The 15057-nt window shown below is 41.4% G+C and overlaps 1 protein-coding gene across 3 annotated transcripts in view; it reads right to left on the reverse strand.

The window, feature by feature from the left end:
* TTC17 (tetratricopeptide repeat domain 17) overlaps nucleotides 1–15057 on the reverse strand; it is an 84236-nt gene that overhangs the window by 16467 nt on the left and 52712 nt on the right. Inside the window, exons 19-23 of one of the 3 annotated variants that reach the window (XM_088145763.1) lie at nucleotides 14523–14688; nucleotides 9597–9717; nucleotides 7785–7859; nucleotides 7021–7180; nucleotides 5646–5729 (exon numbers count right to left, since the gene is read on the reverse strand). In XM_088145763.1, coding sequence (XP_088001889.1) covers nucleotides 5646–5729; nucleotides 7021–7180; nucleotides 7785–7859; nucleotides 9597–9717; nucleotides 14523–14688 — 606 coding nt within the window. Of the gene's footprint in view, nucleotides 1–5645; nucleotides 5730–7020; nucleotides 7181–7210; nucleotides 7334–7784; nucleotides 7860–9596; nucleotides 9718–14522; nucleotides 14689–15057 lie in introns of those variants that run through there. The other 2 variants (XM_088145764.1, XM_088145766.1) reach the window with 2 other exon arrangements.

The raw sequence follows: 15057 nt of genomic DNA on the forward strand, positions 1-15057 counted from the left end.
ACAAAATGTTCAGTATGTTTGAGCAACACTTGTGTTCAAACTGAACAAAACTGAAAATGTTTTTAATGTTCTGTCATAGGCAACAATGGGAATTAGGAAAAACAAACTTGATCCCTCAGTGGTTTTGTCATAGGGACTCAGAAATAAATGGGGGGGGGTGTGTCAGTTTTTAATAAATGCTACCTACTACCCAACTTACAGAAAAACTGATTTAAGAAATTATTGATACACAGGGTATACCAAAAATCAGGCCCCAAAGACAACTTATTATATAAATTACATTAAATGTTTAAATGGGTTGTCACTTTCTAATAACTCTTCTTTACTCGTTTGATGCACGATCTTTGAATATTCCTAAATATAATAACATTTTCTCTGAAAAAAATATTAATTAATAAAATAAACTGTGATTAGTCTATGGAGCCTGACTTTTGGTACATTCTGTATATTCAAAAATATAACACCCTCATATAACAATGGAATCAACAGTTAAACATGCTATATGCAATTTGCCTGCATAGCCACAGTACCAAGCCCAGCAAAGAAGCAACAATAATGAATTCACTTCAACACACACCATGAACATATAAAAGCCGCAAAATCACACTTCAAGCTATGGGCTTGAAGGCTTTTCCTAATATACATGCATAGTGCACATTTTTTACATTTGGCAATCTGCCTGCAAAGCTCAACTAACACAGTAATATAGTTTTTGCATTTGGCAACCTGAAGGCTCAAAAGTGTAGCAACGCTATCTGTAATGCACATGCACTGTGCACATGTTTGCATTCGGCAACCTGCCTGAAAAAGAAACACAATACACAGAAAACACATAGGGAAAACAGCATTACATTACAGCCCATGGACTGTAACTTCCCAACAGTAAAGAATTTAAAAATAGCAATAAACTTATCTATCAAAGTAGGTAGTATATACTTAACTGACTCTCTCACACGTCTACCTACTTTTAACTATTTCTAACCAATAGCTACAAGTGCAGGAGATTGGAACACTCAAAATTACATGGAACAAAATGTTCTGCTATTCCTGATTTTGAGACCAAACACCAGGACACCAGGTGTTTTGTGCACAGTTTTAAACACACAAAATAGGCATTCCAAGCTTGGAATGCTTGCATACCCTTAGTATTTAGAAAAAAATATGCTGGGATTAAAAAAACGTTATTTATTATAAATCATTGTAGTGTATTATTTGATGGAAGTTCTGCTGTAAAAATTAAAGGAATGGTTGATGAAAATAAGTGTAACTCAGAGCCTTTTCCCACTAGACTTGTCCTCCTACTAGCTCCCTGATATTCTGTAAGCCAATAATCAACCCCAGTTGTCACATAAGATTTATTCCATTCATCATTTTTTATCCAGCTAGGAGCATGCAGACACATCAGAGATTCTATTCTTAATTGGTGGAGACGTGAAGAGAATGTTTGTTTAATATCTATATAATGTTCTGTAGATTAGGAGAGAAGTGTAAAAGATATTCAGATGACACTGAACTATATATTTCATTCATTATGCAATCAACAGCTGAACAAAATCAGCCTGAATACATAGATGAAACAGAACTATGCTATTGGTAAAGTTGGCCTTTATGGGAAGAACAACTCTGTGTGTCAGTGACAAAACTGTGGTTGATTTTCAAAACATTTTGCAGGCTTATGTGCATTTCTGGATCTAGCTTTGTACATAAAGACACAAACTAAGTGGTGGCCAGAAGTATCTTTTATAGATGACATCTAACAGGGAGACCATGCTCCTTAAGAGAACAGAGATGAAACTATTTTTATCTATTTGCACCATTTGGATGGACTACTGCAATAAGCTTTAAGTCCTTGAACACGACTCAGAAACTTCACCTGGTATAGTATATTACAGCCTATCTTCCTGAAAGTATAAGGAGATGGGATTTTTAACCACTGTGATAAGCACTGGATGCAGCTGAAGGTCCCAGTCTTAAAGTTTTCAAAGCATTCACTCCTCCTATGCGCTAGCTCACCACTTCCATTTCATATTCCATTGCTGTTAAAACTGGGCATTCTCAACCACTACTGAGATAGTTATATTTGCTCCCAGAACAAATTGTAATAGCAAGTTGCTTTGAGAACTTAAGTAGGATTGTAAAACCTAGTGTCAAAAAGGCATTCTGAGAGCAGGAAATAATGTTTTCACTGAAAGCTTCCAATTTCCAATTTCACCAATGGTTTTCATAAGCTTCAGGAAAAATATGAAGACCTTGCACAGGAGGGGAATGTTCTGTGACTTAAAGGTGGGGTTGCAGGTACATGGTGTTTTTTAATGTTTACGTGTATATTTATTTTATTTATTTTTATTTATTGGATTTCTCCCCTGCCCATCTCCCCCACAATAGGGGACTCTGGGCGACTTACAAAAAACATTAAAACTATAAATATATCTAAAACGCATAAAACATCCAAAATTTAAAACAATACTAAAAAAAGGAACATCCAAGAAGATGGAAAATCAGGCTGCGGAGAGCTGGCCACTATGGGGCTAGCCATCCCCCTGCTTGAAGTATTCCCTCCCCACCCTAGGACAAGTGGCAGAACCAGGTCTTCAAGGCCCTTCAGAAGGCCAGGAGTGAGGGGGCCAATCGCACCTCTGGGGGTAGAATGTTCCAAAGAGCGGGGGCTACTGCAGAGAAGGCCTGCCTTCTGGATCCCGCTAAATGGAGTTCTTTTACTGAGGGGGTCCGAAGCATGCCCTCTCTGTGCGATCGGGTGGGACAGGTTGAAGTCATAGGGGAGAGGCGGTCCCTTAGGTAACCTGGCCCCATGCCATGTAGGGCTTTAAAGGTAATAACCAACACCTTGAATTGGACCCAGAAGCAAACTGGCACCCAATGCAGCTCGCGGAGCAACGGTGTTACATGGGCCCTTCTTGGGGCTCCAAAAATAGCCCGCGCAGCTGCATTCTGGACCAGCTGTAGCTTCCGGATACTCTTCAAGGGTAGCCCCATGTAGAGCGCATTGCAGTAGTCTATCTGGGAGATAACAAGGGCATGAGTGACTGTTCGAAGGGCATCCCGATCCAGGAAAGGGCGTAACTGATGCACAACCTGAAGCTCTCCAAAGGCCCTCCCAGCCACGGCTGCCACCTGCTCTTCAAGCAGGAGCCGTGAGTCTAGGAGGACTCCCAGATTACGCACTGGGTCTGTCTGGGGTAGTGTCACCCCATTGAGCACCAAAGATGACAAAGTCCCGGATACAGAGGAACCATTAACCCACAGCCACTCCGTCTTACCAGGGTTCAGCCGAAGCCTGTTGTTCCCCATCCAGACCCTTACAGCCTCCAGACACCGAGAAAGGGCAGTCACGGCATCACTTACTTCACCTGGGATGGAGATGTATAATTGTGTATCATCAGCATACTGATGATATCTCATCCCATGGTGACGGATGATCTCACCTAGCGGTTTCATGTAGATGTTGAAAAGGAGCGGAGAGAGAACCGAACTCTGCGGCACCCCACAAAGGAGGGGCCGAGGATGGGACCTCTCGCCCCCTATCAACACCGATTGGGATTGGCCCTGAAGAAAGGAGGTGAACCAGCACAAGACTGTGCCGCCCACCCCCAGCTCCCTGAGCCGTCCCAACAGGATACCATGGTCAACGGTACTGAAAGCCGCTGAGAGATCAAGGAGAGCAAGGATGGTCGCACTTCCACCATCCCGCTCCTGCCAGAGATCATCCATAAGCACGACCAATGCCGTTTCCATTCCATAACCGGGCCTGAAACCTGACTGAAAAGGGTCCAGATAATCCGTTTCCTCCAGAACCCTTTGGAGCTGTGAAGCCACCACTTTTTCAACCACCTTCCCCAAAAAGGGGAGGTGGGAGACTGGATGAAAATTGTTCAGTATGGTAGGATCCAGGGAGGGTTTCTTGAGGAGGGGGTGCACCAACGGCTCCTTGAAGGCAGCCAGAAACACTCCCTCCTGCAAGGATGTAGTAACCATCGCCTGGATCCAACCACATGTCACCTCCCAAGCTGCTTTTACCAGCCAGGAGGGGCATGGGTCAAGATGGCAAGTGGTGGCCTTCACAGTCCCTAGGACCCTGTCCACTCCGTCAGGAGCAACAGGATCAAATTGTTCCCAGATAACTGGGTAAGAATGGTCCCCCGGTAACTCCCCAGACCCTGCCCCATGCTCGGAGTCTAACTTGGAATGAATCTGAGCGACTTTGTCCTGCAGATGCTCTGAAAATTCCTCCGCACAGCCCTGCAAATGAACCCCCACATCCCCCTTGCCAAGGAGGGACATATGGGTATTTTGGGGTATTTTTATATGTTTATATTGTTTTATATGTTTATATTGTTAGCTGCCTAGAGTCTGCAGAAATGGATGACATACAAGCTAAGTAAATCAGTAAATGTATTTTTGTTTAAGTTTTTGTTAGATTTTATGGTTTATGTCTGTAAGTGCTGTTGCAAACCAACTCACGTGTACATACAGAATACAGAAAGATTTTCTATACAGAAAATATATAGTTCCACCCAGATGATTCCAACCTGGGGCCAAGTCCAAGGCCCACGTTTATTGGCCTATAATTCCCATCATTCCTCAATCAATCCAAATACTGGTTATGCTTGTCTGAAGTTATGGGAATTGCAGTCCACCATACCTGGATGGGGAAGTCTGATCTTGATTATGGATTCCTTCATCATCATAGAAAAGCATCACTTAAGTCATAATTTAGTTTTGAAACACTTTTGATACAAAAGTGGCCTTCTCCTGCGCACTGGCAATTTTGTGTTCTCTAGATGGGTTGAGATTGTAACTCCCTAAATTACTAGCCAATATCAAGAATACCCCAATCTAATTATTTCCAAAGGAACAACTATCCATTGGAACACACTTGATATAATCAAAGTACTGTATTCTCAGCAGCAAAAAGAGGGTAAGTATTATTTAATGCTATTATTATATTGTTTTAAGAGTTTGTTGCTATGCAGGGATTCTTAGAACATTAATGACATTTTAAAAGTATTAATATAGTAAAATACTTTTCTTTAAATGTGCTGCCTTTTCATATCGAGAAGGATTTACACATGATACTAAAATGTGGAATGGAAAAAACAAGCTCTATTAGATGCCAAGTTACTCCACGATGGCATTACTGATCTCTATTTCCTTATTATTTGGACACTATCCACTCCAGCATAACCATTCCAGTAAGGAGGCTGGTACTAGAGTGTTTCTATCAAGTATGATGAAGAAGAACTGATCTGTGCTACGGCTGTAGGACAGACAAATCATTTTTTTGAGATGAGAGGTAAGAGGTGTGAAAAATGCCTCAAACATGGTATGCTGGATGGTTTTGATCTTGCTTCTCAGATACCTATTTTTTTTCTAAAGAGCAGGTAGCAGGAAGTACCAACTTGGTCTGTAGAAATCAGCCTTTCCCAATCTTGCTGTCTTTAGATGTGTAGGCTTGCAACTTGGCCATCATACTGGCAATCCTGGGAATTGCAACTGCAACACACTTGGAATTTACTGCTTTGGGGGATGGCTTGTGTTTAGAGAGCCCTACAGATCACAACCACAGCTATCATTCAACTAAAACTAGGAGAATGTAAACTTATATTCTTTTGAATGCATGTAGCTACCTTTTCGAGTACTTTGGCTATTCGAGTACCAACTTGTTCTAAAGACTGTGGTGGATAACGGTCTTTTCCAAGATTCTGCAATACCTGTGAATCAAGAAAAAAACAAACATTCTGATATAATTGCCATCCAATTGGTCTGGCAGATTCTTCTGAACATATAGTCTCTTTCCTTCTAAAAGGCTGAGCCCAATATTCTTGCAGATTTCTATTCTGCAATTAACACACGTTTAAAAAATTACTACTTCCAAATTTGTGCATATAAAAAGCTTTAAGAATGTTTTAGTTCAATTATTAAGATTTACAAGCCTGGAATCCTCAAATTAGAAAAGTTTAAAAAACTAATGAGCAGATCCCATGATAAAATCAAGTACCCATGGTGAGTCTTCCAGAAATTAGATAATACAACTTTGACTAAGATTGGGTACCCATTTTTCCTATGGATCTATTATTCACAAATAATTTTATTCTTTCCCCACCTGCCCAGTGTAGTCTTATTCTCTGCAAACTAAATTCTCCAAAACCATAGATTTCATGCCTGAAAATAGGAAAGTTAAATGAATACAGGTATTTGTTTCATGAAATCTGATGATATAATCTGATTTTCTAAACGTGAACAGAAATGTAAATACTGTTGCCTCCTGAATGCCAGATAATATAGAACACTGAAAAGTATCTGTGAAGATAATGTGAAATTATCCAAAATAATTTTTATATGCAGTTAAGCTGCATAGTAGGGAACTAGCAAAACAAAGCTATCTGCCATTGTTTTATGGAAGTGGTAAGAAGGTAGATAAGCACATTCTATAACTGAAATTTCTGATTTTCTTTTATGAGCACTTCTGCATGGTTTTGTTAGAGTGTTATTGGAATATGGTTCATTCAGTCAAAACATCTGATCCTCACGTATGGTTAGCTTGCTTGTCAATGTTCTGTATGGGTACACTATCATTACAACATAACATCATGAGCTAGCCCTCTATTCATGCTAAATAAATATCCAATGGATAGCAGTACGTGTGCAGTGTTCTTATAGTACATACTCTTTTTCTGGGCATCTGATTTCATGTTCAAGTATCAATAGATTCACAGGAAATTTCTTGAGATGATATAATTATATATTTTAAATCCATCAGTAAGCAGTTTATTAACATCAAGTCTGTACATGCTGCTGAGCAACTAATGGCACAGAATTGAGAAATTGTTAACCATAGTGAACATTTCTCTAGAAAAAGATGTGTAGCTTTCTATCAGCCAAGTTCCGTATGGATGTACTGACATCAGTAACTCATGAATAAATTAAGCAATACTGATTTCAAATTAGTCTGTTCTAAACATGCTAAGTTTAGATCAACCCCATACGAGAGCACAATCCTACCTCTTTCAGTTGATTCTCTCCCATGTAATGGAGACTGGCTCGATTGGCAACACCATGGAGATGATCCAATGTATGCATGCTGGCAGGCAGGTTGCCATTGCAGAGAGGCTCCATGGCTGGCTCTTGCAGGGGAGTGGCAAAATCAATGTGCTCTGTGATGCTACAAAAGACGGAGGATCATTACAATATTAAAGGAAGCAAACATATTACAATTGAAACCATTTCTAACAGAGATTTACTTCAGAAGCAGTATACCTGACTCACATTTTGCAGAAGATTTTCTAATGTTTCTATCAACTATTGGAACATTCCCCTACAAAAAAAAGTTTATGTGAACAGCAAGTGATCCACTCCAGTACTGTCTTTCCTTACATCATTCTGAAATTATACCAAAAGCAATCAGAGGTTTTCCTACATGTAAATTGTTACAGGGAGGGGAAAGACTCCTGCAGATGAGTTTGATTCTGTATTCTTTGCAGCCCTTTGCATTTGCTTTCTTCTGGGATATTGTTTCCACTCCCTAAGCTGGCATACAGCCCTCCTCCCTATGACTGCTAAATTATGGACCAACTCTGCACAGGAAAACATCAGCAAGTGCAGAGTCAAAGATTAAATATCTCTGAAATTAGTGGGCCTTCATACCCAAGAACCTCTGTATTGTTAGGTTTAAGATTCAGCCTATTGAGACTCAGAACCTCAACACATCTCCTGTTTCCCCTGAAGCTAAGATGTATAACTGAGTGACATCAGCATACTGATAATACCTGGTTCCATGCTGACAGATGACCTGCCCCGGTGGCTTCATGTTAAAATAGGAGGAGTATGTCAATCCTGAGACACTGGACAATGATGGATAATATGTTAATCTTAGGCCAAATTAAGTTACAAATCATTCACAGCTTGATAAAGTAATCATGGTTTTATTACAGACAGTGTCCTAGGATTTTCCAGGTCTATCTACCATTTTACTGGTACCTGACAGTGAGATTTAATGTAGCATCAAACACAATTTTAAACTACAGTACTGTCCAAAAGTTTTAGGCAGGTGTGGAAAAATGCTGTAAAGTAAGAATGCTTTCAAAAATATATATTGTAATTGTTTATGTTTATCAATTTACAAAATGCAAAGTGAGGGAACAGAAGAGAAATCTAAATCAAACCAATGTTTGGTATCACTACCCTTTGGCTTCAAACCAGCATCAATTCTTACACTTGCACACTTGTACACTTGCACAAAGTCAGGGATTTTGTAGGATTAGAGTCAGGTGTATGATTAACCAATTATACCAAGCAGGTGCTAATGATCATCAATTTCATATGTAGGTTGAAACACAGTCATTAACTGAAACAGAAACAGCTGTGTGGGAGGCTTAAAACTGGGTGAGGAACAGCCAAACTCTGCTATTAAGGTGAGGTTGTGGAAGACAGTGTCATGTCACGTCACAGGTCATACACTGTGGCAAGACTGAGTGCAGGAACAAGACACAAGGTTATACTTGTTATACTGGATCAGCAAGGTCTCTCCCAGGCAAACATTTCAAAGTAGACTGGGGTTTCAAGATGTGCTGTTCAAGCTCTTTTGAAGAAGCACAAAGAAATGGGCAACGTTGAGGACTGTAGATGTAGTGGTTGGCCAAGGAAACTGAATGCAGCAGATGGAAGATACATCATGCTTACTTCCCTTGCCAATGCCAATGTAATTAAGAACTATCTTCAGTGTAAAGAAGAACAAGGAGTCCTGGAAGTGATGGTTTGGCCTGCACAGAGCCCTGATCTCAACATCATCGAGTCTGACTGGGACTACATGAAGAGACAGAAGGATTTGAGGCAGCCTACATCCACAGCAGATCTGTGGTTAGTTCTCCAAGATGCTTGGAACAACCTACCTGCCGAGTTTCTTCAAAAACTGTGTGCAAGCGTACCTAGAAGAATTGATGCTGTTTTGAAGGCAAAGGGTGGTCACACCAAATTTTGATTTGGGTTTTTCTTCTGTTTGCTCACTTTGCATTTTGTAAATTGATAAACATAAACAATTATATATATATTTGAAAGCATTCTTATTTTACAGCATTTTTTCACACCTGCTAAAAGTTTTGCACAGTACTGTATATTTTCTTAGGTTGTCACAACCAATTCAAAATAGATGTGAAATTACAATTCCCCCTGCCTCCTGCAGTGCATCACTTTGCACATTTTACAATCACCCTTGATATTTCTTCGTCTCATTTGAAGACATATTCCTGGAACCCTTCAGAGTTTGTTTTGGACATAACTTGATTAAACCACTGCTGACTTCCACTCATTTCTGAAGCCATTAAGTAATAAGTCATGAGGTTCTGCAGGATAGTACATAATGCTGGAGATGACATGTGTGACATTAGAACACAGACACTCACAGAAGCTCAGACTTCTATGGATTGTACTATTAACTCCAATAATAGCATTGTCAAAGTAAGTGAAAGACTACAGAACAGTTGCAGCTTGGTGGACCAGCCCATTAGGATGAATATTTTAAGCCATACATATCTGTCCTAGTTATGTACTGACCTAATTTTGTTTATAGCAAAAGTACTCACTCAATATTTTTAGCAGAAACAGCTAGCCATGTGCTGGCTACTGTAGTAAGATCCATTCTGCGGAACTTAATGCACTCATCAGGACTTGGCCAGCCCAAGCTACGATAGTCTTTCTTTCTTCCTGCAAGGAAGCAAGCAAGTCTTTTGAAAAAGAAGAATCATTTCAATTTTCTTAATTCTTTTTCTATAGTGAGAAGTTCAACTATTGGAACAGTACAGGCTAAAAAGCACAGCTAGAGTTCATGATTATCTGATTCTATCTTAGGAGCAAAAGCATAGGTATGGACTGTGAACCAAAGAAATAAAAAAGCTTTTTAAAAGGCTGTATTTTATGAATGTGCAAGAAACAAAACATGTGCGTTGCTCTATACTAAAAGCAAACATCTTGTGCCTCAAAAAGTCTCTGGACCATTCTGGGTGGGACTTGGTCCTGCCAAAATGGCACCCAAATAATTTAGGTTAATCTAGGTTTCAGTTAAAGCAAGTCTGTAATAGTATTAATAGGCAAAAAAGATATGGCATGGATGGCGTTCCTCATCCCTCTTTCCCTCCCTCAGCAGGTCTGTGTACCAGTTTCCTTGCCAATCTTTCCAGTGCTTTCTTCCCCCTTACTGCTGTACCTCTATGCTGCTGTCCCACATCCAGCCAATGGACCTGTCCTCCTTCTCTGCAGAAGCACATCTTCCTTCTGAATGACCACCTTGCTGCTTCTTGCACCTACCCAGCATACTTGCCCCATCTCCTTGCAGTCGCATGCCATATAGGTAGTCCTCAGTTTATGATGGCAAGTGGGACTGAGATTACAATCACTAAGCAGTGCAGTCGTATAGCGCCACCTCACATGACCTCATTGCTTAGCGATGACACTCCAGGCAGTCCTGGTTGCATCATAACCACAAGACGCATGAGTCATTAGGTGGAAAGAGGCAAGAGTCCCAGGTATGGAGCGTGGGGGTGCCATGGGGGAGGCCCTGGGAGGGCTGGTGCAGGCTGTGCGTGAGTTGGAGCGGGAATGCTGTGGGTGAAAGAAAAAGCAGGAGCAACTTGCGACCTTCCCTGGTGGCTTCCCCATTGACTTTGCTTGTGGGGAGCCGGCAGGGAAGGTTGCAAGACGTGACTGTGGCTCCCTGTGATGCCATAATCATGAGTCGGGCACTGAGCACCTGGATTGCGATCATATAACTGCGGGGATGCTGCAATGGCCGGAACTTTGAGGATTGGTTGTACATCCATTTTTTCAGTGCCGCTGAAACTTTGAATGGCTACTGAACGAATGGACATAAACCAAGGACTACCTGTAGCATGTGAGACGGCTAGGGCATGAGTGACTGTCTGAAGGGCCTCCTGGTCACAGCTGCCACCTGCTCTTCAAGCAGTAGCTGGGAGCCCAGGAGAACCCCCATGTTGTGTAATAGTCTTGAATGGGGAAGTGGAACCCCATCCAAGATTAAAGGTGAAAAAAATTCCCAACCACACCCACTGAGTCTTGTCAGGATTGAGCTGAAGTCTGTTCTTCCCTAACTGGGCCCGAACAGATTCCAGATGCTGGGTCAGTACATTGACAGTGTCACTTACACAGCCCAGGATTGACTTGTGTAACTATCATCTGGATACAGATAGCTGTCGAGTTACGACGGCAACTGGGATCCGAATTTCTGTCACTAAGTGATGCAGTCGTAAAGCACAATGTCACATGACCGCATTGCTTAGCGACGGCAATCCCTGCAGCCCCTGTTGCCATTGTTAAGTGAGGATCATGGGTCATTAAGCGAGACCCTCTTCGCAACTTCCTGCTGGCTTCCAACAACCAAAGTCAGTAGGGAAGCTGGCAGGAAGTTGCAAGTCCCAGGTGGCTTGCAATCAGGCCAGCAAGCAGGTAAGTGGCTGTCAGGTAGGAGAGGGAGAGATGGAGTGCGCGGGTGGCTGGGAAGGCATGGTGTGATCTCAGCAGGCTCTGGGAGAATGTGCAAATAGCCAGGGAGACATGGTGTGAGTGCAGCAGGGCTCAGGGAGGGTGTGTGAAGGTGTGCAGGTGGTTGGTGAGGTGCAGCGCAAGTGCTGAGCGACTGGGGAAGGGTGTATGTGTGGGGGAGACTTATCTGAGCAACTTGTGACCTTCCCTGTTGGCTTCCAAAGGGAAGCCGGCAGGGAAGGTCACAAATTGTGATCACATGATCGTGGGATGCGGCAACTGTTGTGTAAGCTGGCTGCCAAGCATTCAGATCACAATCACGTGACTGTGGGGGTGCTGGGACAGCTGGAACTTTGAGGACCAGATGTAACTACCACTTGTTCAGTGCTGTTATAACTTTGAATGGTCACTGAATGAGTGATCATTAACTGAGGACTATCTCTACTGATGATACCAAATCCTGAACTAATGGATGACCTCAGTGATTTCATGCAGATGTTAAACAGGAGGGCTGAGAGTATCAAACCATAGGGCATCCCATAACTGAGGGGCCATGGGTGTGATCTCTCCCACCTCTCAATACTGACTGGAACCAACCACTGAGGAATGAAGCAAAGCACTGCAACATCATAATCCCCCACTCCCAATCCCTGCAAATACTGTGGTTGACAATATTGCAAAAATAGCTATTGAAATGAGCACAAGAATGAATGCACCACCCTCATCCCGATTATGCCATAGGTCATTAACATGCATGACCAACACTGTCTCTGTACTATACTTGGCCTGAAAACCTACTGGAACAGATCCAGATAATCTGCAGATCCAAATAATCCAGGTAAGACCCTCTGCAATAACTGCCTGACAATCTTCTCAACAACCTTCCCCACAAAGGGAAGGTTGGAGATTGGACAATAACTTTCCAGGATGAAGGGGTCCAATGACAGCCTCTTGAGAAGGGGGGGGCCAGCACCCCCGTCAAGACTGGGAGAATCAACTCTTTTAGAGTGGCTGATACTATTGCACAGACCCACCTATAGGTCATCTCCTGGGCCTCCTTAATAACCCAGGAGGAGCCTGGGTCTAAAGACAAGTGGCTGAACTTACAGTACGGAGGACCTTGTCCACTTCATCAGGAGTCACAGAATCAAACTCAGTCCAGATAACATCTGGAGACTGTGGCCCATGCAACCCACTCAGATCTGCCTGGTCAGGATCCAACTCCAAGTGAATATGAGTGATTCTGTCCTCCAGAGAGCATGATTACTCCTCCCCACAGCTCTGTAGATAATCCTGTGGCTCATACCTTCCAAACAGGGAACAGGTCTCCCTAAATAGGGCTGCAGGGTGGCTATTGGAGGACCCAATAAGGGTAGAGAAATAACATTTCACCACGCTTATCACCAAGATGTAGGCCTGATATATGGGCTCTTACTCATCTTCAGTCATATCCACTCTTTGTCTTCCTCCAATGGCCCTCCAGGCATGTGTGTGCTAAGGCTGGAGGAAAAGCAGTAGGTAATATGTGGTCTGTTATGAGGAATGAATGTTTACCAAGAGGAATGAAAATGGCTGCAAAGAGCTTTTGCCCACTTCATTATGCCAAAATGAGAGTTGGGTATGCCAAGAGAAACATAAAAGTAATTTGAACACAGTGGGAATGGGGTATTTAATAAGTATGTGTGGTAGAACAAGAAGAGATGGGGTCAAGAAGAAATGGTTGCTGAACTAAAATGTACTGAATATAAAAGTGAGTGACCAGTGTGAAAGAAGCACTTTGAGGTGGTTGGGTCATGTAGGAGAATAAATGAGGCTGAATTAAAAAATAAATACTTGAAGGAAGAATGAATGAATCAAGAGAAGGGAGAAGGCTAAGCAGAAATTGTGAGTAGAATTGATGAGATCCTAAAAAGAAAGAGTAGAGAAAGAAAAAAGGCAATATGTGAATTGGTGTATGAACATGATAGAAATATGTATGGTTTTCAGGGACAGAAAGGTGTGGAGAGGTATAGTAAATGATTCTGGTTTGTACTAGTTTAATTTGAACTAGTTTAGCTGTGCTTTTTTCTTTGTCTTTTTATTTCTTACTCCTGATGTTACTTACTCTGAAAGGAAACATTATGATGAATATTTATTTATTTTTTAGATTCATATCTCACATTTCTTCTGGAGACTCAAGGTGGCATACACAGCAATAATAATAATAATTCTCCTTTCATTTTACCCCACAATAAGCCTCCGAGGAAGGTTTTGACTGGCTCTAAGTCATCCAGTGGACTTCAATGGCTGAAGGTGATCTGAAACTAGGTCTTCACAATCCTAGTCAAACATGCATCAAACATGCAATGGCTCTCCAGTTAGAGGTGTGTGTGTGTGTGTGTGTGTGTGTGTGTGTGTATCTATGCTTAGCTTGGTAAGTCCTTTTTCTTGTACACTCTCCCTACTCTTCCATCAACATAGCCACAGGGGTGAAATGGGAAGCTTTCATTCACAGTACTTACAGTGAAATTTAGTGTTTTGTCAAAATCTAAAGTACAGCGGGTCTTAACAAATGTCTGAAACAACCCAGAGCATATCAATGCTCTGAAGCTGTCTTTTTTTAATTAACTGCAGAGTTATCTGTTAAAACTGAAGAACTTCAATTATACTTTCATTCTGGCTAGTTTTATGGACATTATTTTTATTTTGGTTATTGGGAAAATTTGCACCCTGTCACACAAAAACAAATATTATTTTACCAACTATAATGAAATGCTACCGTTTCCTCGCAGGACAGGATTTTGCTTGTTCCCCTCTGTCAAAGAGGCCAAGGTTGCAAAGCTAGACACATGTAGTTGGCAATAAGCCCTTTCATGTGTTCTGGGACGTACAGTATCTATGAATGAACATGCACAGAATTTCACTGCACAATGTATGCAGTATACTTTTATCACCACTTATTTAAAGTGTGAATCAAATGTATCCTGATGTTCTGAAAAAGTATCAGTCTTGTTCTTAAAAGAAAAACATATTACCAGGTGGCCCAGGGGAAGGTATTTTTGGCCCAGTGATTTCCAATGCCATTTGGTAAAGGTTTTCATTTTCTCCAGCTACTCCTTCCTCTCCATTTCTTCCAGCAGGTTCTTGTGGGTCTGTATTTTCTGGTTTGTGTTTCTTTACACGTTTTACTTGAAATGTGATCTGTCAAATTGAAAAAAAATGGTGAAGGTAACAGGACTAAATATATCAGGCATACTGATAAGAATGAAGAGCTAAGCTGATTCTTTTCAGACTAAGTTGATTTTCAAGGGCAATTTCCAGACAGCTTCCTTTTTCTTGATAACTCTAGTCACTCTTATTCTGCTCACATCTTAACACATCAAATGTAAAAACATAAGCATATAACAATAATTTATAATAACTTTCTGAGGTTACTGTACGATGGTGGAAAAGACTCGCTCATTATGGTCCATTTTGTGTTTAATAATCCGTATTTATGGTCTGGCCAAGACAACAAATTTCAATTTGACATTTACATTATAATAGCCTGTTAAAACTGGAAAATAACAA

Source organism: Python bivittatus, unplaced genomic scaffold (genome assembly GCF_059951505.1).
Source record: "Python bivittatus isolate LINGU-HERP-01145 unplaced genomic scaffold, Pbiv_v1 ctg000480_np1212, whole genome shotgun sequence".
In the NCBI taxonomy this organism is placed as follows: domain Eukaryota; kingdom Metazoa; phylum Chordata; class Lepidosauria; order Squamata; family Pythonidae; genus Python; species Python bivittatus.